General features: G+C 39.4%; 1 protein-coding gene across 1 annotated transcript in view; it reads left to right on the top strand.

Moving 5' to 3' along the window:
* The window catches only part of LOC113574570 (gamma-aminobutyric acid type A receptor subunit gamma3), an 81,174-nt gene extending 59,094 nt beyond the window's left edge, over positions 1 to 22,080 (top strand). The window contains exons 7-10 of the mRNA XM_027005574.2: positions 14,190 to 14,327; positions 16,577 to 16,729; positions 18,841 to 19,040; positions 20,503 to 22,080. Of these exons, the coding sequence (XP_026861375.2) occupies positions 14,190 to 14,327; positions 16,577 to 16,729; positions 18,841 to 19,040; positions 20,503 to 20,781 (770 nt within the window). The 3' untranslated portion in view covers positions 20,782 to 22,080. The remainder of the gene's footprint in view (positions 1 to 14,189; positions 14,328 to 16,576; positions 16,730 to 18,840; positions 19,041 to 20,502) is intronic.
* Positions 22,081 to 22,920: the final 840 nt, after the last annotated feature.

Genomic DNA, 22,920 nt, shown 5'->3' with positions numbered 1-22,920 from the left:
CCTTACAATATAGGTGGTTCTTTAATAGGGTCTGTAGTACAGCCCGTACGTTGCACATGTTGGTTCCGGGAGGGGGAGTAGATCAGAATATCGTCGATGTATGCGACGACGGAGCTTCCTAAAAACTCCCTTAGAACCCCGTTAATGTAGGCCTGGAAAACCGACGGGGCTGCTGCCAGACCGTATGGCAGAACTAAAAACTCATAGTGGCCCGTGGAGGTGCTGAAGGCTGTTTTCCATTCATCTCCCTCCTTGATCTGAATTAGGTTGTATGTGCTTCGTAAATCTAGTTTTGTGAAGTACTGGGCCCCTCTCAGTTGTTCTAGTGCGGCTGGGACCAGTGGAAGGGGATACGGATACTGCACCAGCAGCTTGTTGAGTCCTCGGTAGTCCATACAAGGTCTCAGGCCCCCGTCCCTCTTCTTCACAAAGAAGACTCCTGCTGACACTGGAGAGTTCGAGGGTCGGACATACCCTTGTTGCAGAACCTCTTTGATGTATTGTTCCATGGCCCTAAGAGGGGGGTAGATCCTGCACCGAGGGGGCACCGCTCCCTGCTTGAGTGTTATGGAGCAGTCCCAGTCCCGATGCGGCGGAAGCCACGTGGCTTTGCTGGGGCTGAAAACCTACTCCAGGTCCTGGTACTCTGAAGGAATAGGCACCAGTTTGTCAGCACCCTGGCTTTCTATTGAGGTAGCCTGGAGGGGTGTAGCCTTGTTGGGGAAGCACCTCCGATGGCATGACGGTGCCCACTGTAGGATCTGGTTCTTTGCCCACAGCATCTGTGGATTGTGTGCACGCAGCCATGGCAAGCCTAGGGTGAGGGAGTGGGAAAGACCGGGTAGCAGGAAGAAACTGATGCGTTCCATATGCCCTTCCCGGCTGACAAGGGGAGTCACATGGGAGATGTATCCTGGACCCCCATCTAGAGCCTGTACGCTCAGCGAAGAGGGCAGAGGAATGGCCTTGATGCCCATCTTCCGTGCAAAGCCCCAGTCCATGACATTCCCTGCAGCTTCCGAATCTACTAGGGCATAGGCTGACAGTACACCACCTTTATACGAGACCCTAACCAGTATTTTAAACAGGGGACGAGAGGAAGAACTACTCGCCCTGCCGGCGCCTCCTCTTCCCCGCTGTACTCCGGCTACGTCCAGCTGCATGGGCTCCTCAGGCGTGTCGGTTGGTTGGGCAGGCCTAGCCCCGTTCTGTTGTGTAGCCTCCTGTTGCACACACCTTCACCTTTCTTGCAGAAGGCGGTTGAATGTTATGGCGAGGTGAATGACTTCGTTTAGGGTGTTCCCCTCCTGTTTACAGGCTAGCTCCGCCTGTAGGTCAGGCCGCAGTCCATTTACGAACACATCGATCTGTGCGGGTTCATTCCAGCATGTTCCCGCCACTAAGGTCTGGAATTCCATGGCGTAGTCGGCCGCGGATCTCAATCCCTGCCTCAGGCGCAATAGTGATTGCCTATAAAGCCTTCCATGACGGGGATGGTGAAATACCGCGTGCAGTTCTGCGATAAATCCCGCATAATTGTGCATAAGCAGGGAGTTATTTGTGACCAGAGCTGCGCCCCATACACGCACTTTTCCTGTGAGCCTCGAGATGACAAACGAGACTTTCGCTTGGTCGGACAGCCGGGGCTGGTATCCAAGGAACAGCTCGCATTGCACAATAAAACCTTTGCAAGCTTTGGGGTCCCCTTCATATGCTTTGGGAGAGGCAATCAACCCTTTAATCGCTTCATGCACAGGCGGGTTGACAGGGGAGCTCGCTCTTTGCTCAGTACTCACGGACATTCGGGTGACGTGCTAGCCGAGCGTATGTACCATGGAGCGGATCTCCCCAATCTCCTGTCTTTGCTGATCCAGCACCACCATCTGGACAGCCAACAGGTGAGCCCATTCAGGGCTGCTCGCTTTGCTTCCAGGCGGCTGCACATTCTGTGACTTGGGGCGGCAGAGAGGAAGTGAGAGGCGAAGTTCCATTTTGACGTTCTTTATTATTCATGTTCTTTCCGCGTTGTGTCACCGAGTCTAGTGGATGGGTCGGAGCGGAGTAGCTTATCTGCAGTAAGCTCCCATCATTTGGCTACTAATGTGCAGCCCCATCCTTCCAAACCTGTGGGTGTATAAATACAGGTGCAGGTTAATGAGGTGCAGGTGTCTCCTGTCAGAAGACAGGTGATTGTGATCGAGGAAAGCGCATGACATGGTCCTGGTCCTGCAGGGGCGTGTCTCCCCCTTTTTGGCACTGGTCTGCCCAAAGGCTTACTGGAATAGGCCTGACTCTCTAACTGACCAAGCTGCGGAAATCCAATCCCATGGATCAAGAAAGCCTGATTCCTTCAGTGTTATCGGCCTACATCACTCGTGGAGGGCCAAGCCAGTAATGCGATAGAAAATGGACTCTCTCTATGCCATACAGATCATTCAACATGGTCGAGCTCAGTGATTCGTAAGGTCGGGCATTGTTTGTTACCATTTGGCATTAGTAGGTAATTTTACTGTTTATCAAAAAAATATCAAAACGGATCCGTTACCTCCTTCCTCCCATCTGCTATGCAGCCTCCTCAGTCCTAATTAGTTCTCCCTCAGGTTGTTTCAAAACAGTTCTTTTTTGTTCTCTGTCATGCAGAGATGAGGCGAGAGGCAGGATGCAAGCGCAAGGAGGGAACTTTAATAACTAAATGCAAGTACAAATGAAACTAAAGAACGTAAACCAAACACAAAGCAAGATGCAGCACTTGGAAAGTAAACTAAAATACTTAGGCATAAACAGGAGCAGATCAAATATATAATGGGCAAGAACCAATGATACCAAATGTACACACAATTGAATGAACCAGAAGCACAAAGACCATTGACCAAACAAGGAACACTGAACCTACAAAATAACCGACAACATGGTTATCAAAACACAGGGCTTAAATACACAAACTAATCAGGCAATAACAAGACACAGGTGAAAACAGTATTGGGTGAAGAACTAAACAAAGTGGGTGGGGAAAGCAAAACCAAAACAAGGAAGCACATGGAAACAAACAAGGAAGATAAAACAGAAGGCATCGCCATAGGAACCGGGAAGCCAGGGAGGGGCTATTGCAACACTCTCTCACCACCAATCTTGTGGTTAATACATTTTTCTTTTGTTGGTTCATTGTTTGGTTTGATAAGTAGCCTGCGCTGCTCCGTTAATTATTCTCACAGGTTACTAAGTTAGCCATTTATATCCACCACAAATCTAGTTTAGGTTCATATGTTTTGGTTAAATTGTTTGATATGTTTGTTGTACTATAGCGATTTCAGTGAACTCAATAACTCTGGTCATTAGTAGAATCTTAATCAATGATTTTTAAGGATGTTTTATCTGTTTATATATAAACATACCTTGGTTATAACGCTTGTGGGTCAAGAGTGGCATTCTATTTTTTTGTAGATGAGAAATTATTATAATTATGAGGAATAATTGGGACTTTCATGTGTTGAGACTGAATAAATAATCATTAAAAAATAAATTAATTTTCTCTCAATCTTGGTGGTGCCCCAATTAATCTTATCAATTATGATTGACAATTTATTAAAGTGTTAATATTGCTACACATAAGAAACCAAAGATGACTATTCCATGTAAATGGTGCAGGAAATAACTATTAATGTCCAGCAACAACAAATGATCTCCAACAAAAGAGGCATACTGCAACCAAAGCAGAAAGACAGGAAATTATGCTAAAATGTGTAGATCAAAGGCCAACAGTGAAGTGCACATGAACAACTAAGGAGAGAAAACCCCTGTGTCAGGTTAAACAATTTCTACAGGCACCCCTGAATTCACATCATCCTTCTTGTGATCCATTTCACATTGTTCACATCCTCTAAGACTTGTTTGGTGTCTGGTACTGCCACCAGTGCCAATCCTGAATTATGCTGAATTCTGCTTGATTCTGTTATTTGTCTCACAGGAGGTTACTATAAGGTTCTGGTTGGTGTGTGTAGACTGAGTGTTCTCCTTTCATACAAGGGTATTGGTTGGAGATTGTAAAAGTATTCCCCCTCTTCAGCTGAGTCATCAGAATGCTGCTCAGTTTCTCTGATTGCTTGACTATGTTTTTGAAGTTTTCTTTGGTATCTCACTAGATCAAATGACAAGTAATTGTCACCCATTCCTGCCTGTATTTTATATGCAGACTCTTTCTGACTCTTTCAATAACTGTGTGCTGCCTTCCTTCCCGTTTACATGGTATTTGCCTGGGGCACATCTTGGACAGGTTTCTCAGCTAAAGCACTATTGATTTAAAAACTACAATTGGATAGAATTTTGTTCATTTTATTCAACACTTTTGGTTGTTTTCAAATGCAATCGTGTATGCCTGCTGCAAGACACCCGTTGTGGGTATAATTCTGTTGGTGTTTTGTTCATAACTGAGGTTAATTAACAGCTCAATGGACGTTCCTGAGTCTCTTCCATAAAGGAAAAGCCAGTGGCTTCATGTTTCATACAATTATATGAATTAGGGGTTGGAAGGTGTTTCTTCCATTCCTTCTTTTTCTCCTCTTACAGAGTATGAAAAATCTGAAGCAGCATCCTTCTCAGGGCACTCAACAGGGTTACCCCTCTGGGTAGTAATGGGTAGTTCATGATGGAAATTCCAGCCAGTTGAAGTTGCTGAAATAGGCTGTTCTAAAACTCCCTGCCCTGGCTGTGATGTAACTTATCGTGGGGGGGACCCAAAGTGAAGGATAAAATCATAGAATACTTTCTCTGCTGTAGTTTTACCTGACTTAGTTGGATATGCTTGTGCAAAGCGAGTAAAGTGGTCTATCATGAATGAAATATGCTCATAGCCTCCTTTATGTAGCAGGTTTTAACACTTTTAATAAATTGTCAATTACAGTTGATAAGGTTAATTGGGGCACCACTCTGATTAACAGGGAAAATGTATTAATTTTAATTAATTAGTAATGATTAATAATTCAGTCTCAACTCATGAAAGTCATCAATTTAATATGTGATTATTCTCATCTACCAAACATTAGAATATCACTCTTGATTCACAGATTCACAGTAATAACTAAGGTGTATTGAATAAGCATAGATAGGGAAGAAAAAAAACATGCACAACAACCACTGACTAAGATTCTACTAATGAACCAGAGGTATCAAGTTCTTTTGCATCACTATAATAACAATTATAACTCTGCAACCAAGCAAAAATTAACACAAATGATTTGTGGTGGATAAAGGAAGCTAACTAGGCTAATAAAGAAAAGAGAGAAGAAACAAAAATGGGGAAAAAACTGTTTTGAGCATCCTATGGGGATGACCAACCATGCAATCTACTTATCTGCCAACAAGACCAAGACCAAGGAAATGTATTAATCAAGCAAAATTTGTGATTAAAGCAGGCCTAAAATATAATAGAAAAATCAGGAGAAACATAGAAAGCCATTGTGAAACAAGTCAGAAGGAGAACTAATTATAGGACTGAGGAGGCTGTATAATAGATGAGAGGAACAAGTTTAACTGGTCTAATTTGATGTATAAACAAAAAAAGCTACTATTGATACCAACTGGTATCATAAAAAGTAAATGCTGGTTCTTATGACTCACTGGCGCTTGACCATGTAGAACCATCGGTGGGTGGACACAGAGGGAGAGTGGTGTTCCATTGAAGCTGTCTGAATGGTCGCTGAGAGAGAAAGAGAGAGCATCCATCGATCTTCGGGATAGCTCTGAGAGAGAGAGTCTGTTTTTTCCTTGAAGTAGTCTGGATGGTAATGAGAGAGAGTTTCTGTCTCCATCAAACTGCTAGATGGCTCTGAGGGAGGGAGTTCATTTTCCTTGAAGTCGTCTGGTTGGTTGGCAGTGCCTGAGAGATGAAGGCCAATAATGGAGAAGTCACCAGGATTCTCAGACCAAGGGACTGGATCTTTGGAGCTGGCTCAGACAGAGAATCATAGGCCTTTGTGAGCAGGCCTTTCTGAAACAGGAGTTCTTATTTATTACTGGCAGCACAACAGAACTACAGTGTTTATCAACAATCAATGTTTGATATAAGCTGTGATGAGCGAATTCCAACAAATACACATTGACGATAAGAAATTAGTAACTAATAAACAAAGAAAAAGGAAAAAAATCTAAGATATGAGATTCGAGTCTTTCTAACCGCTTGGTTATTGGAAGTTATTGGCTTAGCTAAGAAAAGGAAAAGTTGGAGTCTTTGTCTTCCCTAGCAAGATTCTATGGGGGGGAAACCCCCCCTTGTTTCAGAAGAGTCTGGTACAAGACACTTCTTGATATATATGCACCATTCTTGAAATTAACAAAGACAACAGGTGTAGAATTAAACATCAAATAGCAGTACCTTTAATGGGAAAATAAATAAATAAATAAATATATATATATATATATATATATATATATATATATATATATATATATATATATATATATATATATATATATATAGAAAGGTACAAAATATCTATACTATCACATCTAACATCCAGGCACTTCTTTTACACTTCCTTAACGTGAAAGATTAGTGTGACCCCTCCTTATTTTATTTATTTTTTTTATTTAATGACATTCTGCTCTAACACAAGGTAATGAAAGGATTTTAGGCAAGGAAATTAAATTGATCTACTTTATGTGGTGTCAGAGTTGCTCTCTGGAATGTGACAATTTTGCCATCTGTGCTGTATCCCAGCAAGCACTGCACTGCTAAAAGTACTATTTGCCAGGTGTCCAACCCATAGAAAGTTTCCCTGGTGCACTTTTGACCATTCCAAGGGATCCAACTCATAGTCAGCATCATTGAGGGGTATGATGTTAGGGCATTGAGGGGTATGATGCCAGTTCTGCCTCTGTTAACTCTTTTAAATGGATGTGCTAGTATCTTATGTATGCATTGCACTTTTTTTCTGGGGGACAACAGTTCTTCAGCTGTATATGATTATGGCAGAAGTCAAAAAAGCCAGATCTGTTTCTCTCCTCCACTGTTGTTTTAACAATGACAGTGGAAAGTGCACATGCAGGCAAAAATCCACATGAATTCAGATCAAACCATTCTCATTAAATATCATACAGCCACGAAGTGGATTCAAATTCAACCTAGGACCACATAAGAAGGTGATTAAAATCTGATTATAATTACAAATGATCAAAATCACTGAACAAAATCAGATTTGTGTCTCTTTAAGGCAAAAAATTTTAATTTGAGTGACTTCAGTTTGATAATGTGAATGAAGGCTCTTTTTTCCTTCATTCATTTAATGCAGTTTAAATCTTGGGTCAAGAAGAGACACCATGTCCAGGAAGTCATCTGATGTCAGGCCACTGTACAGTTCATTGAGTAGCAAAAATATTTATGCCACTGCCTGTTGTCAAACAGGCCATTAGCTCTACATTTAGACTCCAAGATTCAGGTGCTTTGTGGGCCATTAGCTCCACATTGTGGTATTCAGTGAAGTAATTTGTTTGAAGACATGCACCCTTTAGCTTCCACTTGACAATAAAATGGATGATCAGTCTCAGATGTACAACTGGACCACAAGTCACCCCTCGTTGCAAAAGAATTGCCATGCTTTATTTGTGCAGCCATCCTCTGTAAGCATTCTCTAAATATATGGGAAATTATGTTATTAGACATTTTTTTTGCAATTTGGCAGATCATACAAATCATCAACAGATCAGTTCAGCAGATCATCATCATCATCTAAAGTGTGCATCAATGTCTCATGTTGTCCTCAGTTTTGAACAGCATTAAATCCTTAGCTATATAGAATGTGTCTGCCTTAGTCATGTCTTTCCATCATTTATTGCTATTATTGGACCTCGTGAGATACAGATGAGTGAGGTTGTACCAACCTGAGCATCCTTCGGGTGCTGTCATTTAAGGTGGCTGAACTGATTTGTCATATTACCCCTGGAAGCATGAACACTGCCCAACAAAATCTTACGATGAACCAAGGCATATTGTTTCCTTTCACAGAAGAGAGTCCATTTACGTTTTTGATAATTGCATCAATGCATAATTGAAATGTTTAGGCAAGCTTAAAACTTGGTTATTTTGGATGTTATTTATATATGCAATTAAAAACATATTGCTGCATATTCTTTCAAACTTACAGGTGTCAATTTGTTACAGTTATAAGGCACTTGGTGCAGAGCTGTTTTGCACACTGTTATAGGTGTAGAGGCATAGGAGTGTGTATTCAGTCATACTTGCTTTACTTTCGATGATATCAAGCTCATTATGGCCTGTTCAGTGATAAACACTCTGGTTGCACTGGCTGCTCTAAATACCATGGAAAACACTCTGCCTGTATGATCAACTTATCTTTAGAAATTCTGAATTTTCTATGTTACAAACTAGAACAAGGGAAATAATCTGGAAATACAAATATTTTTCCATGTACTGCTTTCTTTTTCCAGTTATCCAGATCTAAAAATCCTAAAATCAGGTTCCATACTTCATAGGAACCCTGTAAATATCCCTCGCCACTGACCCTCAAAAATCCATCAACACTTTACTGGATTGCTTAGAGGACAATACGTCCCGGATGTGTCGTAACTTACTGCAGTTAAAATGGATAAAACTGAAAGCCAGTTCTTATTGGAACTGGCAAACCGAGAACTGTTGCCCTTGCTCATTTAGAAACACTCTATGAAGGCTCGACAGTATTCCAAAAACTTGGGCATCACTTTTAACTGTGAGCTTAGCTTCCAGAGTCATATAAACAATGTCTGAAAAACAGGATTTTATCACCTTAATAATATATTTACAGTCTGCAGATTTCTCTGTTTAGCTGTTGGTGAAAAACCTGTGTAACAACATGCTTTTGTGTAACCACATATAGATTAGTGCAAAGCTTTTCTCTCCATTTCCAGTTTGCAGGGGGTGCAAAATGTTGCAGTGAGAATCTTAACATGTACAAAAATGAGAGCGATTACACCTGTCCTCAAATGGGTGCTCATTATTTAGAACTGATAATAAGATTTATTTTACTGAGTTATACATGTCATGGTTTGCTCCAGTGTGATATGACTGTTAGGCATATTCATCTAAGAGCCCTCAGTCTAGTCAACAGGATCATGCCACTATATTTGCTGGCAGGTTAAAACGTGGAGAAGCAGCCTTCTCCCATCATGACCCAAATCTGTGGAACTCACTTCCCAACCTGAAGCCTCTTGATGATCTCACATTTAAGTGGACCTGTTTCTTTTGGCTTTTACTTAGGCACTTTCATTTCCTGTATTCTATTGATTTAAGCATCTTTTAATGTCTGCCTTATTAATTTTTTAAATTATTTTAATGTTTTGTTTTATTTTCTCGACTCCAATTCATTTTATTTTCTGAATTAATTTCTCAATGTCTTATAATCTCCTTTATTTTTTATATTGTATTTATCTTTTAATTTGCCCTTGTAATGCACTATGAATTGTGTGTCAGTAGAAAAGGTGTTATATAATTAAGCTATTATTATTATTACTATAAATGAAACAAAGACAACTCACATTACTCTCATAACTCATAACTTTCTAGAGCGCTGTGCAGCTCAGTAGAGCAGACAGGTTCTAACCTGCGATGGAAAGGTAGTTAAAACTTACTCCAGTTTATTCCTGAGCTGTGCATACATAAAGCTTGAAGCTAATTCCCCCAACGAATCCACATGGGCATTATAGTGCCATCTCTTGGTTATATGGTGGAATACCACAATATATAAAAGATGGCTTTAGGAAGTACATTAGAATGATAATGATTTAAAGGACCTGCACAATTAAATATTACGCAAAGAATGATATGTTATATATTCCGGTTACCTTCCGCATTAAACTAAAATGACATTAAAAGGACTGCTTTGGATTTTCTTGTTTCTCTGTCTCAGTTTTAAGCATAAACACCCCAGTATGGATCAGGCTGGAAATTAGATCACATCAACATGGCTCTACTTGTATGAACCTGAATAGGTGAAAGGCTGCTAGGGGTCTGGTCAACAGCGACATACATGCCATTTCTAAACAGGAACTAATTAAATTCTCTGCTTAAATCATAGGATGCCACAGATCATATTTTAAGAATTATCTAGAACGGTATCATCTGTGGATTTCTTATATATTAGTCACGTTTAAAACAAAGGTCTCAGCTAACGTTAGCTAATTAGCTATCTTATGTTCGGCTGGTTAACCATGTCTAGCTAACAGGCTTTGATTATACATGGCGGGAGCTAAATGTGGGAAAGTCAATTACCATTGGCAATATAAACATGTCAGTGTATCGTGTCATAGAAATGTTATAAATTACATAAGATTAGCAAATGTTAGCCTGCACATTTTATTATATTCTCATTGCTTGCTAGTGTCAAATGAAAACAATGACTGTTAATTAAAAATAGTTGCCAATTTATTGTCCACATTTCCTACACTAAGTTTTGGGAAAGCTGTTGCTTTAAGCTTAGTCCGCTGGCAAATCCAACTCTCAAATTAATTCCCAGTAAAATGCCTGTTACAAGCTTTGATATTTGGTGGCGCTTCAACCCCAGAAAGATAATAGAGCCATTTTGATTTGGTCTCATTTTCTGGAATAAAATGTATAGAATAACCTTTCTTTCACATGCATCCATAAATTGAACATTTGTTACGCATGCCATCTCTTAATATAGTAGAGCGATGCGGAGTAAGTGGAGTGTGGGAGGGTCAGTTGATATCACAGTTCATGAATATGAAATTTAAAGTAGCTTATGATTTCCTATAGTCAATAAGTGTCATCTATGACATCAAAAATAATGCCAAATAAATGTAATTCCTAAATGGTACTTAAGGAGCAGTATAAATAAATAAATAAAATGTAGAGATTATTTTATGCACTCTGCAGTGCCCAAGAAATGGTGAACTGACACAGAAGTATGAAAATAATTGCATACTTCCTGCTAATACAAGATTTGGAGTAAGGAGGAAAAATACTGTGCAGGGCCTTTAAAAAAGAGTTTGTTTCAAATTAACCTTTAAATGGAGGCAAATTCTCAGGTCTCAGTAGACATTTAATCAAGTAATTACTTCATGTAAAGAGATAATAAATAACTTATACTCAAGGCTAATTTAAAAAGCATTAGTGTTATTAGTGTTACTGCATGATTTGTATAGCATGATCTTTCCTTTAAAGTTGTTTCAAAGGAAATGGCCCACTCATGTTTGTTTGTTTATTTTTATCAGTGCAATGAAAAGCAATGTACAAGTTACAGTTAACTGTTAGTGTGTTTAAAGCTATATAAGACTAGGAACAGGACTACAAAGAAGACACAAAATATTGGATTCTGCGTCAACATTGTTCGACCGTTAAAGCCCTTCTCAGTGATGAAACTCATCCCTGACCAAGAATCCAAGAGAGAATAATTGGGCTCACTCTCTGGATGGGTTGGATGACTGCTCCCTCCTTCATCCTTCAACATGATGCTAACCAATCCGGGCATCTGCTTGCCAGAGGCCAAGCTGGTGGTTGGAGTGCTCCGCTAAAGGTTTTGAGACAATCAGCAACCAGCAAACCAAAGTTCTTTATGCTGGATGTATTTGTAATAGGCAAAAGTTGCATCTTTATATTTCCAAATTTGTGTCAAAAAATAACCTTTTTTGCTTTATTAAGTCAAAAGCATTTCTTTAGATATGATTTTAGTAATCACAAGAACAAGCCTTTTCCAAATACCTGTGCTAGCCTGAAGGGGACTTAAAAGAATCAGTTTTTATTGTTGTCAGTCAAACCTATCAGTGCCACCAATTAGATTTACTCAGTCCCACTCTGAACCTGTGCCATACCAACTGGACAGTAGGTCTTGAGTTTTAATTCAGCAGTATTGACCACACTAAAGAGCTCAATACAGCCCAACTGAGATTACTGCCACTCCATCGATTAACAGACGCCTGGCCACATACCTGCTCACTTCAGTTTACTCTGGTTGTAGGCACGGCATGCTGTCTGTCAGTAAACAATTCTGGACATGGCGGTGCTGTGTGAGTGGTGCGAGAGAGGTATCTATGCCACAGACCTACCCATAGCTGATAAAATCCCTCATGAACAAAAAGGGGCTCAAGGTCTGCTGCATTATCTTGGCTCAGTCTGATCAAGTGTACAAAACTCTTGTTTGATTTATTGGGTTTAGGCTACATTAGATGCAAAGCTGCCAGAGGCTGGAGTGACTGGCTTTCTTAATCAAGATCTATTAGTCTGGTCTTTTTCATAGAGGTCATATGAAGAGTCACAGTTTTGTTTTTGCCAGGCCAGCCTCCTGCAGTTTACTGTTGACAGAAGCAGAATGTGCAGCCTGAAATATATGGCTTGGCTCATGTTTTATGCTCCCTGAATCAATAACAGCTTCACCTTGTGATGAATTCTCAAAATTACAAAGTGGTTGGCTGTGACAGCACCATGCTCACCACCCTGATAATGGGCTTTAAATCACACTATATCTTTCTATTTCTCCAAGCTGCCCGCTGCCATGGGGAACTCATGGCCAACATGGATTCATCAGAGCACCATTCTACAGACATTGGAGCAAGTGGATGGTGCTCTGGTTCCCATGGTGATGGCTGTTTACTCTTCTGATTAAGTGAAATTTGCTTACCTTTTATGCCATCATACCCCAGGGACATTACAATGAAGAAAGTATATGATACAAATGTGGGAGACTGGGATGGGTGGAGAGATAGATGGCAAGAACAGAACAGGCACATCTTTGACATTGGCCATGGATAATAACCTCTGGTTTAGAGATCTAAATCCCCAAGTGATTAACAAGATCTAATCAAAGCTGTACAGGAGAGAGCCTTTTAGCTGTATGTGAGTGCTTATTATACCATACATCATAAGAGAAAGCAGCAGCCAAGTACTAGTACTGGGAGTATCTGTTTAATTTATGGTACAAGTATTATGTTCAGTTGTTTAACTGGAACTCTTGCTGATACAGTTCCAACTCATTATGGGTGATTTCACCAGGGAATCAGAAAGTCCATACAATGCTTGTAATTATTGCATACAGTTCAGTGGGATGACCTGTGGGATTCACCCATGTAGAAAAAGTTCTTTTTCAGCTTATTTCTGTTCAAATTAATAAGGCGCCTTATTTTTCATGGGTGACATCTCCCATTCATGCTAATCAAGAGAATTAAGAACTTAAATTAAGTTTAACAGGTGTTCATTTTGGCACACATGGGACAGGACATAAATTAATGCTCTGAGTTTTAGCACTTTTTTCAAACGACAATGTGATCGTTGTACATCTTGTCATATTGAATAGACTTACCTGAACAAATGAATTGCTCAGAAATTAGGAAGTATAAAAGAATGCTTTATATGAACACCTTTTTGTTCTGGGTTTAGTTGCAAAGGGGAAATAGTTACTTTAGATTGGTAATGATAAACAAGGTAGCTGAACTACTTGGAAAAACCTGTTAATGTGTCAGTCAGTTATATATACTGAAAATTCCTACATTTAATTTGACAAGTACATTAAGTTCTCCACAAATATTTGATGGAATAATTTAAGCAGCATTCACACTGGTAACATCAAACTCCTCCAGTGGAAAGTGATCAGTGATCCGTAGAAAGTGCATACTGAATATGAGTTTATGTCTAGTTTTCACTTTAATCAGCGTAAGATGTGTTCAGGGCCATCTTATGCTGAAGAATACTCGGAACATTTCAAACTGAAGAATACTTGGAGCTCCAGCCTTAGAAAACGTTAATGTAATTCAGTTCATCAGAAAATAGTTAACAACAATTAGCCATTTAGAGCTAGCTTATTGCCCCATACTTAATATGTTTGCACTGTTAATGGAATGACAATTGCTTCAGATGCTTGTTGGGCCTGATTACAATTTAATACTCTGTCAAAAAGATTAATAAGCATTTGCAATGAAATTGAGTTATGCTGTGCTCTTAATGACTAAAAGTAAACAGTGACCCTGCATGAAGCATGACATTTCAGGTGGGATCATTTTTCAAAATAGAGCATAATCTTGGGGGGTCCTGTCTTTGTCTTTATTTTTCTGTAGGGTGGCATTTTATTAGCAGGTGCTGGGCCCTAAACTAACGTTGCCAAGCAACCATGCCCTGAACCTAGACTGTGCTCGGACATTCATCACCACTCTGTAGAGCATCAGGGGTCACTGCTATATGCTCTTTGTAATTACAGATGGATACCCACGAGATGAGATGGTTTACAAGTGGAGGAAGAACTCAGTGGAGGCAGCAGATCAGAAGTCCTGGAGACTCTACCAGTTTGACTTCATGGGCCTAAGAAATACTACCGATATAATTAAGACATCAGCAGGTAACTACTTCATATAAACAATTTTTAAGTGATCACTTTTATTTAACAATAAGACTGATGGTGGTGATAAAGATGATTATAGTGGCAGGGCTTTGTCATATAGATTTGGGCCAAAGGAAATGTCACTTGGTAAAATAAAGATGTGGTGACATTTTCTTAGTACTTAATAACTGAGAGTGTGGTCATGGTTCCCAAGCATCAAAGATTACATATATCTCACACTCAAATATCAAATGAGATGTTGGGATTTATGGTGGATGGTGTTCATTTTTGTCACATGTGGATATTCTTATCTAGTAATTTTGTCAAACTTGATGTTTCTTTTGATGTCATGTGAATTATTTTCTGCTTGGAGGAGAAGAAACTACAAATAACCAGTAGTCTTTATCATATGTAAATAGAAGGAAAACATCCCCAGATGAAGCATCTGGTTTTATCTGGTTGTACACATTGTTGCTTATAACACATTTTGATTGTAGGCCTGTCTTAGCATGCCGAGCACTGAGACTGAGACATTTCCTATTTATCAACACGGTTTGGAGTGTTTAGAATAGAGGTGATGAGACTGACACTTGTATGTGTGAGTTTCATCACATCAAGATCATGAGGCCATAAAATAACTGCCAAACGCAACACCAAGTGTGATTCAGACACAAAGGATGGATGATTTAATGTAGTATGAATTGCGCTTGTAACATCACTGTGTTCATTCACCCATTTGTAAAGGAAGTGGTGTTCATTAACTATGCAAAAATGAAAATCAAACTTGTTTTTGAAGAATGTCAATAATAGTAGTTTGACTCCCTTTACTAATGCACTTGGTGAATGGGTCAACAAATAAAAGAAATGTTAATTGAGAGAGAGTTCCTCACACAGTTTCTCATAGATACATTTGCTTTTCTACACTGTGAACACTTTTCTCCTTAACTGTTCAGCCTGAGATGATCTTTTCTAGGAAAAATATAACATAAATAAATGTAACAACTGTGTAAATGTAAAAAGTTAAATGAAAAACATCAAGTGCTTTTGTCAAGTCTATTTGTGATTTAATTAGTCAAACGCATTCACCATTTTTGTTAAGTAATGAACACGAGGGAACTTTCAGGGTGTTTGAATGTAGTTTCAGAACTTGTCCAGATGTATAACGTATAACGCTTCCTGTAACTAGTAGCCAGTGAGGACATGTATACATGCCAGATATTGGAATAAGATTTTCACCCAAGACCACTAAAAACCTGTTTTGACAGAGAACAAAAGGAACTCACCAGTCACTACAGACATCACCTAGAGAAAGGGATTTTTAAATTGTATTTATTTATTTTTAGCTGAGCTAGTTGGAAAAAGGAAAAGGATAAATGATTTGCTCCGTTTTGCTCCACTGTGTCTAGTGCAAATATCTCTTTAGAAGACAGCAAAATAAGCCATGGAATATATAGAAATGTCAGCCTTCCACTGATAGAAAGAGGGGGGGGGAATCATCCATGAAGGATGCAATTAAATCTAAGCAAGTGCCATGACATTTTCAAGTTTGTACTTAGTTTCTTTTATAAAAACTATTTTCATATGACAAGGAAGCATTTGACTGAGGGCTTTTCAGCTTGAGCTCTCCATTTAATAATATATTTTGCTAATATCTGTTGCTAAGGGCACTGTGCCCTCAGCTAAAAAGATATTTCTTTGCTATACTTGCTTTACTTGTCTGTATAGAAGCTTCTGATGGGACTTTGATGGAACTATTGTTACTAAGATGTAGAATTGGTTTTGAATGAGTAGATGAGAAAAGTCTCCTGAAGTACAAATCCTGATTCATCAAGGTAACTTTCACTGTCTGCTTATCCAATAATCTGTGAACATTATATACAGTTTTCTTGGTTGTTACTGGTGTCTGATTTTTCTGTCCTTGTGGGGCATTAAAACATCTTAACATAGCACACAGTATTGGTTCATCATACATAAGCAGCAGATGTTGTTTTGGTGTACAGTTGATCTCCTGTAGCTCACCTGGTCTAAAAACACCAGTGTCATGGGATCAAATTCCAGGGAACACATATATTGTCATCCTGATAAAGATGTTAGTGGCTCTGGATAAGAGTATCTGCCAAATACAGTTGTTAAAAAAGAAACAGATGTAAAATGTTCTGTAACACATGTGGCTCAGGTGTTTTCAGGTGCCATATTATTTTGGGGGAGTATGAGTAACCCCTTGCTGTGCTTCAGTGGTAAAAACATAATTATGATTTCTCCATTAGGTGACTATGTGGTGATGACTGTTTACTTTGACCTGAGCAGAAGAATGGGTTACTTCACAATTCAGACATATATTCCCTGCATTTTGACTGTGGTCCTTTCCTGGGTCTCCTTCTGGATTAAAAAAGATGCAACCCCAGCCCGAACGGCTCTAGGTACATGCAAGCCAACATTCCTGCTCATCTGCTGCACCACAGTATTGTTGGGTTCACTGTTTGCAGGCTTATGGCACTTTCTCATGAAAATACTAAATGTTTCGGATTTCATGCAGGCTTCAAATGATAATGTGATCCATTTTACATATTTTTACACAATTTCGTATTCATTTGATTTCTATACAATTTACAGTTTTCACAATAAAATGCATCATGTGGTTTGCAATCAAATTTTAAATGAAATGTCAGAAATATTTTATGTGGGATTTTTTTTTTTTTTTTTTTTTTTACCTTTTTCATTCTGTTGTTTACCTTTGTAAGTAGTCACAAAAATGCATAGTTTAAGGGAAATATATTTCTTCTTGTAATAATAGGGTTAATATACAGTTCCTTTAGATCTAAGCAATTTTTCTGGTAAAAAGCTATGAAAAGTACATTTTCAGTCAGTTGCAGAAGCCATCGATGAAACTATTGTTTTAAATTTATGAAAATCCAAAGAATGTGGTAACACATAAATCTCACATTCTTCCACTTCTCAGAATCAGATGTTGACCTTCCAGAGTCTTTTCCTAGCAGGCCCTGTGGTAATAAAGGATTTGACAGAATGGTATTTTCAAGATAACAACAGCATCAGTGGCAGACAATGCACATCAGTTAGCCCTACAGAGCCTGTGAATCGTGCAATGTGTGCCCAGGAGGGAGAAATGTAAGAAAAGGACACGAGTCTTGTATCCTGTGTTGGGAGGGAAAAACAGCAGGCAAGCTAGTCCAGGTCAGAAAAGAAGAATGAATGCAATAAATCTTTCTGACAAAAGAAGTCATTATGCTTTCAGTGGAGAAAAAAAGGAGGATGGGCTAAAAAAAAACATGTTACAGGCATCCATGCTGATCAATATAGCCCAAAAAGAACAGGAAGGATAAAAGAAGAGAGGGATAGAGCATGCAATCGCAGCCATGGAAACGTCAAGGCAAACAGGCTGCAGACAATATAAATTTGCAGGATGATTTGGTCTGAGGACAACCTGCTAGACTCTGAAGACCTGCAGGCTTTAATGGGAGGGTGATGAAGATCATGAGGGCCCTAGCAGATATGTGGGCTTTGATGAGATGATGGCTATAGCTATGCCTTGATTAGGTGGTGCTTGAGGTTAACCTTGTCTCTTTATCTGAAGCTGTGGGGCAGATGGTGTGCCGATAGCAGACTAATTATTTTACTCATGAATGAAGAGCCCTTCGGAGCTGAATCAGTGAAGCCAAACAACAGAGTTAAAAGATGTGGTACAGTCATTTCCCATCACAGGCCACTGATTTTGCAAGGCAGAGGCCACAGTGACAAGAAAAGTAATTTAAGCATGTAGTCACTGAGCATATTTGCACTCTTGGTACCAGCAAGCAGTAATTGGAAATGCAGTGCTGTTCTGGGCTTGGTCTCTTAGTTCGGAGTTGCAACTCTGGTGCAGTGACCACTGTTTTCCTCTCACCTTAAGCCACAGAGAGAGCTGATGGGGTTAGTGTTGGAAGTAGGCCGGTTAGGAAGTAGGCAATGTTGAAGGATATGTTCCCGTGAGTTTTTTCTAATTCAGAAATGCAGACAGACCTTTGAATGAATGCCAGTGTATCAGGGGAAGTCAGCCTAAGAGGTTAAGGTAATCACTATGGCCAGTGGTGGCAGAACAGAGAGGAACGGAGTGTGAAATGCCCGCCTGAAATAGACATGGCTCACTTGTTTCCATAGAAACCTTAAGAAAACAGTGGCACAGTCGGTGGGTTTTAGAAGCTTGTCCTTAATGTTCAAGGGGGAGTGGGAATATGTAAGAATTTGACTAAATGCACTTGGGATTTTCAATTTGAAGCTTTTTCTGTTACTATCTGGCTATAGGAAAGGTGTAGGAACTAAATCAAGGAACAAAATAATAGCTCTGTAATTTTGGTTATCATTTCATCATTACTGAGCTAAAGTAACAGAAATGTTGCAGTGTTTGTGCATGTGGATTATGCTGTTAAATAATATCATTTTCTAACATAAAGCACTTTCACGTTAGACGATGCTGTGCTGTGGTCATTATGGGAGTGTGAATGTGTTTATCTAATTTCCTGCCTTTGCAATGCAGGGATAACGACAGTGTTAACCATGACCACTCTCAGCACAGTGGCCAGGACATCGCTGCCCAGAGTCTCGTACGTCACAGCGATGGACCTCTTTGTCACTGTCTGTTTCCTGTTTGTCTTTGCTGCTCTCATGGAGTATGCAACACTCAACTATTACTCCTACAGTGCTCGCAGACCCACATGTAACAAGACGAAAAGATCGGTAAGAGCCTTTCTACTTCCTGTAGGACTAATATAGCTGAATGCGTTCTGAGAGCAGGATTAATCCCTGACCCAGTACAGCTAATATGTGTGCACTACTTTTCAGAATACTGTTATGGCATTACTTCACAATTAGTTATCATGACTGTTGAGCGTCTAAATTAGTAACCCTCTTCAGAAGGCTACAGTAAGTATGTAATGAGTCCCAGAGCTCTTAAGCCCACTTTAAATCAGTGCTTCACATCTATTATTTTCACAAATAGCAAATTATAGCAATATAATCTACAGTAAATTGCACCTTAAAGCAGGAGAAAGTTGCACCAACAAAACTAATGAGATTCTGAGTTTGAACAAAATGTCTGTGGGGCCCTGTGGCTTAAATAAGGGCTGTGACAGTAAGGGCTCAGAGTTGATCACAAATTCAGTTCCTTCCCCTCAGAGAAGATGTGGGTTGTGACTGGTCATAGTGGGCCTCAGAGCTCCCTGGAGAGCTCAGAGATACCATGATGATGATCCTGCCCTTTACCTAATTTCCCCTGTAAAGAAAAGAACAATTCTTGTGTGTGTGTGTGTGTGTGTGTGTGTGTGTGCATGCATGCGTACATGCACACTCAAACTGAGGGTATGCTTCCTCAACCGAACCATCATCTAAGTTTGTATTCATTGTACAGTCTTGCGTGCTTATACATGAGCATTTTGGGCTAAACTGATATGCTATCTTAAGTTTGCACCTTCCAGAATTCACTGTTAAGTTATAAGAATGTGGCCATGTATCCCCTTTATTGAACATTCTGAAAACCTGAAGATGCTGAGTGTACATGTGTTCATATCTGACACTGAGTTTATTGATCATCAGACATATTGTTTGGTGAATGTGATGTGCTGCAGTTCAATGTACTGTTAAATTATTCATAGCTAAAGTGCCAACACTCATATCACATGCACAGAGTTTCTGTAGAAGCAGATGCAGAAACAGGTGAGATAGCCCCCCCCCCCCCCCCCCCCCAGCAGTCACATTGATTAGATCTTAGTCCTGCTGAGACTTGAGGATAATTACCATTGCCATTTTCCACAAAGCAAATAATGCCCTATAGAAAATCTCCAATGAATTATCACTGTTGGTATTGTTCCATATTTTTGCTTGTGTTTTCATGGCAAGATTAATCAGCAGTTGAAGGGCAAAGGGGAAATATGTTTTTTCTTTGAAGAAGGAGTTTACAGCACTCAAAGTGCTGGTCTGAAACAGATGAAAGATTGATGCTTAATGTCTGGTGGAGACACTGATTGTTACTGCATTGAGATCATTCTCTTGACTGAGTCTGCACCAGCACAGATTCAGTCAGATTGAAAACATGTTGCTCACTAGCAAAAAAGTACTCAGGAACAAGTCGTGCCTTGGCGTGCTTTTGGAGTGTCTGTGAGCCTTCCATGCATTGTAGCTGATCACTGTGTTTCTCTTACAGAACTACTCAGTGCTGGACGTGGGACCTCCTCCTACAGTCATCACACTCAACAACTCCATGTACTGGCAGGAGTTTGATGATGCGTGCATATATGAGTGTCTGGATGGCAAAGACTGCCAGAGCTTCTTCTGCTGCTACGAGGAGTGCAAAGGCGGGGCGTGGAGAAGGGGCCGGGTGCACATAGACATCTTGGAACTAGACGCGTATTCTCGTGTCTTCTTTCCCACTTCTTTCCTGTTGTTTAATGTAGTTTACTGGGTGGGCTACCTCTACCTTTAGCAGCTTCACTTCCTCTTCGCAGATGCACAGGACTGGTCTGAGCATAAATCGAAGAACAGACCGAACCAAGACTTTTTAAGATACAGCCGAAATGAATGAATGCCGGTTTACAGTGACATGAGTTGTTCAGTTGAAGACCTCTTGAGCAGGTTATGACACAAATGAAAAATGAAACTTTGCCATAACAATGGTACAGGAGATACTTTTAAAGCTCTTAAGATGGATAAGGAGCCTAGCTCTTTCTACATGGTTGGAAGGGTATCAACCACTGGCTTTTGCTCTGGTAGCATTCCCCTGCCAGAAATCTTTGCCTTTGTACTTCAGGTACCAAGAAAAAAAGGAATTACCACATCATAGAAGCTTGATTTGTGTGGTTGAAGAAATTACAGTGAAAAGTCAAGGGGACAAGGCTGCTTTGGCCAAGGGTTTAATAAAAAACAAAAGCCTTGCACAGCATGCAACCCCTGACCTCCAATATCAAGATGGCACCCGCAGGTGTTTCCCAAAAAGGTGAACCTCTCAACTAGCCATCAGTCAAAACCAGATGCTTTGGGAAGCAATCAGATCCATCCATAGTGCCTTCTTCTGGAGGGGTAGCTATCTGCCAGAGAGAGAGAGAAGCATCAGTGACAGGGGCCTGGTTTTGACTGAGTGCTGATGTGGCCACTTTGTCCTTTTTCTTTTAGGTTTACTCAATTGTCATTTATGGTCAGTTTCCACTTATTTTGATACATGAGTCATTCCTAAATACACAGACACTGACTGCATGCTGTAATTATAGTATTATGAACTCAGAATCAGCACAATGATTTCCATACAACAAAAATAGATATATTTTTTATTTATAGTCTAATGAATAAGGATTAAAGAAATTTGACTGTATTTGTAACACAAAAAGGGATTTAAAATAGAAAATAGTTAAATTATATAAATCTATAAAAGCAATCATTTTAAATGATAATTGCATGCATTATAATAAATCACATTTTCCTAATCCAGTTTATTATATTTGGGCCTGTTATTTGTAACCATACGGTATCTACATCAAGTAAAACAAAATTAACTCACTCCCAAAGAACAACATTTTAGCTAATGAAACTCTGGACCACTTGGTTTTCTGATGTGTTTTACAGTTAGATGCAGGTTTCAGATCAGAGTAGACTGGGATCAATTCCAGGTACTTTAAACAAGGCATATAATACATATTCATAGACACTTTCCCAGCATTCCGCAGTCAATAAACCTACATTACCACTGTGTTCATAACCAAACTATAGTTCACAATAAGATTTGCTACTGAGTTGCCTTAGGGTCACCAGCACAGACGTAGTGTAAGATGATCCATATATATATATATATATATATATATATATATATATATATATATATATATATATATATATATATATATATATATATATATAATCTGCTTAAAACTATAGTCATTACCAAAGGATTCATGATAAAGCTACAACACATGTATCAAGGCAATCGGATTTTTACCTTTTTTTTTTATGATATGCCTAACCATTGTCACAGATTAAGCATCACATAGTATTTTTAGTTCCTTTTACTTGTAATGTGCTTCAATAGCAATATGTCATCATGTTCCTTTCTTCACAAGTGTAGCAATGTTTTGAATACAGCTTTCTTCTTCAATAGTTCATGTTAGACCACAGCGGTGGCCTATAGTGTGTAGAAAATATCACTGTTCTTTTGGCAGCTTCAATGGAAGCTACTATAACGCAAAGGCAAATGCCACACTTCGCTGTCAGAATACTTTTCTACTTACTGACTTACTGGGGGATTTCTCTCATTTTTGATCTCTGAAGTCATGTTCCAATTAGATGCCTATATGCTATATCTAGTATGGTACACTTGACATGTTCACACTGGACATGTCAATTGCCTTTTTGAGGTTATCTTTACAGTTTGTCTTGTGCTCTGTTGTTGGCGTATTGAATTCATCAGAAATGTGTGGTGAACTGCTGACAAACCGAATTCTCCTCTTGCGTTTCATGACGCTGTTGTGAATTTTTGTTGTGGCTTATTGAAGGTGTCAGTCCATTATTGACTTGTTTTATAAATTAACTAAAACTAGTTTGCAAGTGTTTTAACATACTATTGTTATTATTCCAG

This window comes from Electrophorus electricus, chromosome 3 (assembly GCF_013358815.1).
Source record: "Electrophorus electricus isolate fEleEle1 chromosome 3, fEleEle1.pri, whole genome shotgun sequence".
Taxonomy (NCBI): domain Eukaryota; kingdom Metazoa; phylum Chordata; class Actinopteri; order Gymnotiformes; family Gymnotidae; genus Electrophorus; species Electrophorus electricus.
Note: the sequence above shows the minus strand (reverse complement) of the source record. Positions and strands in the feature narration are given on the sequence as shown.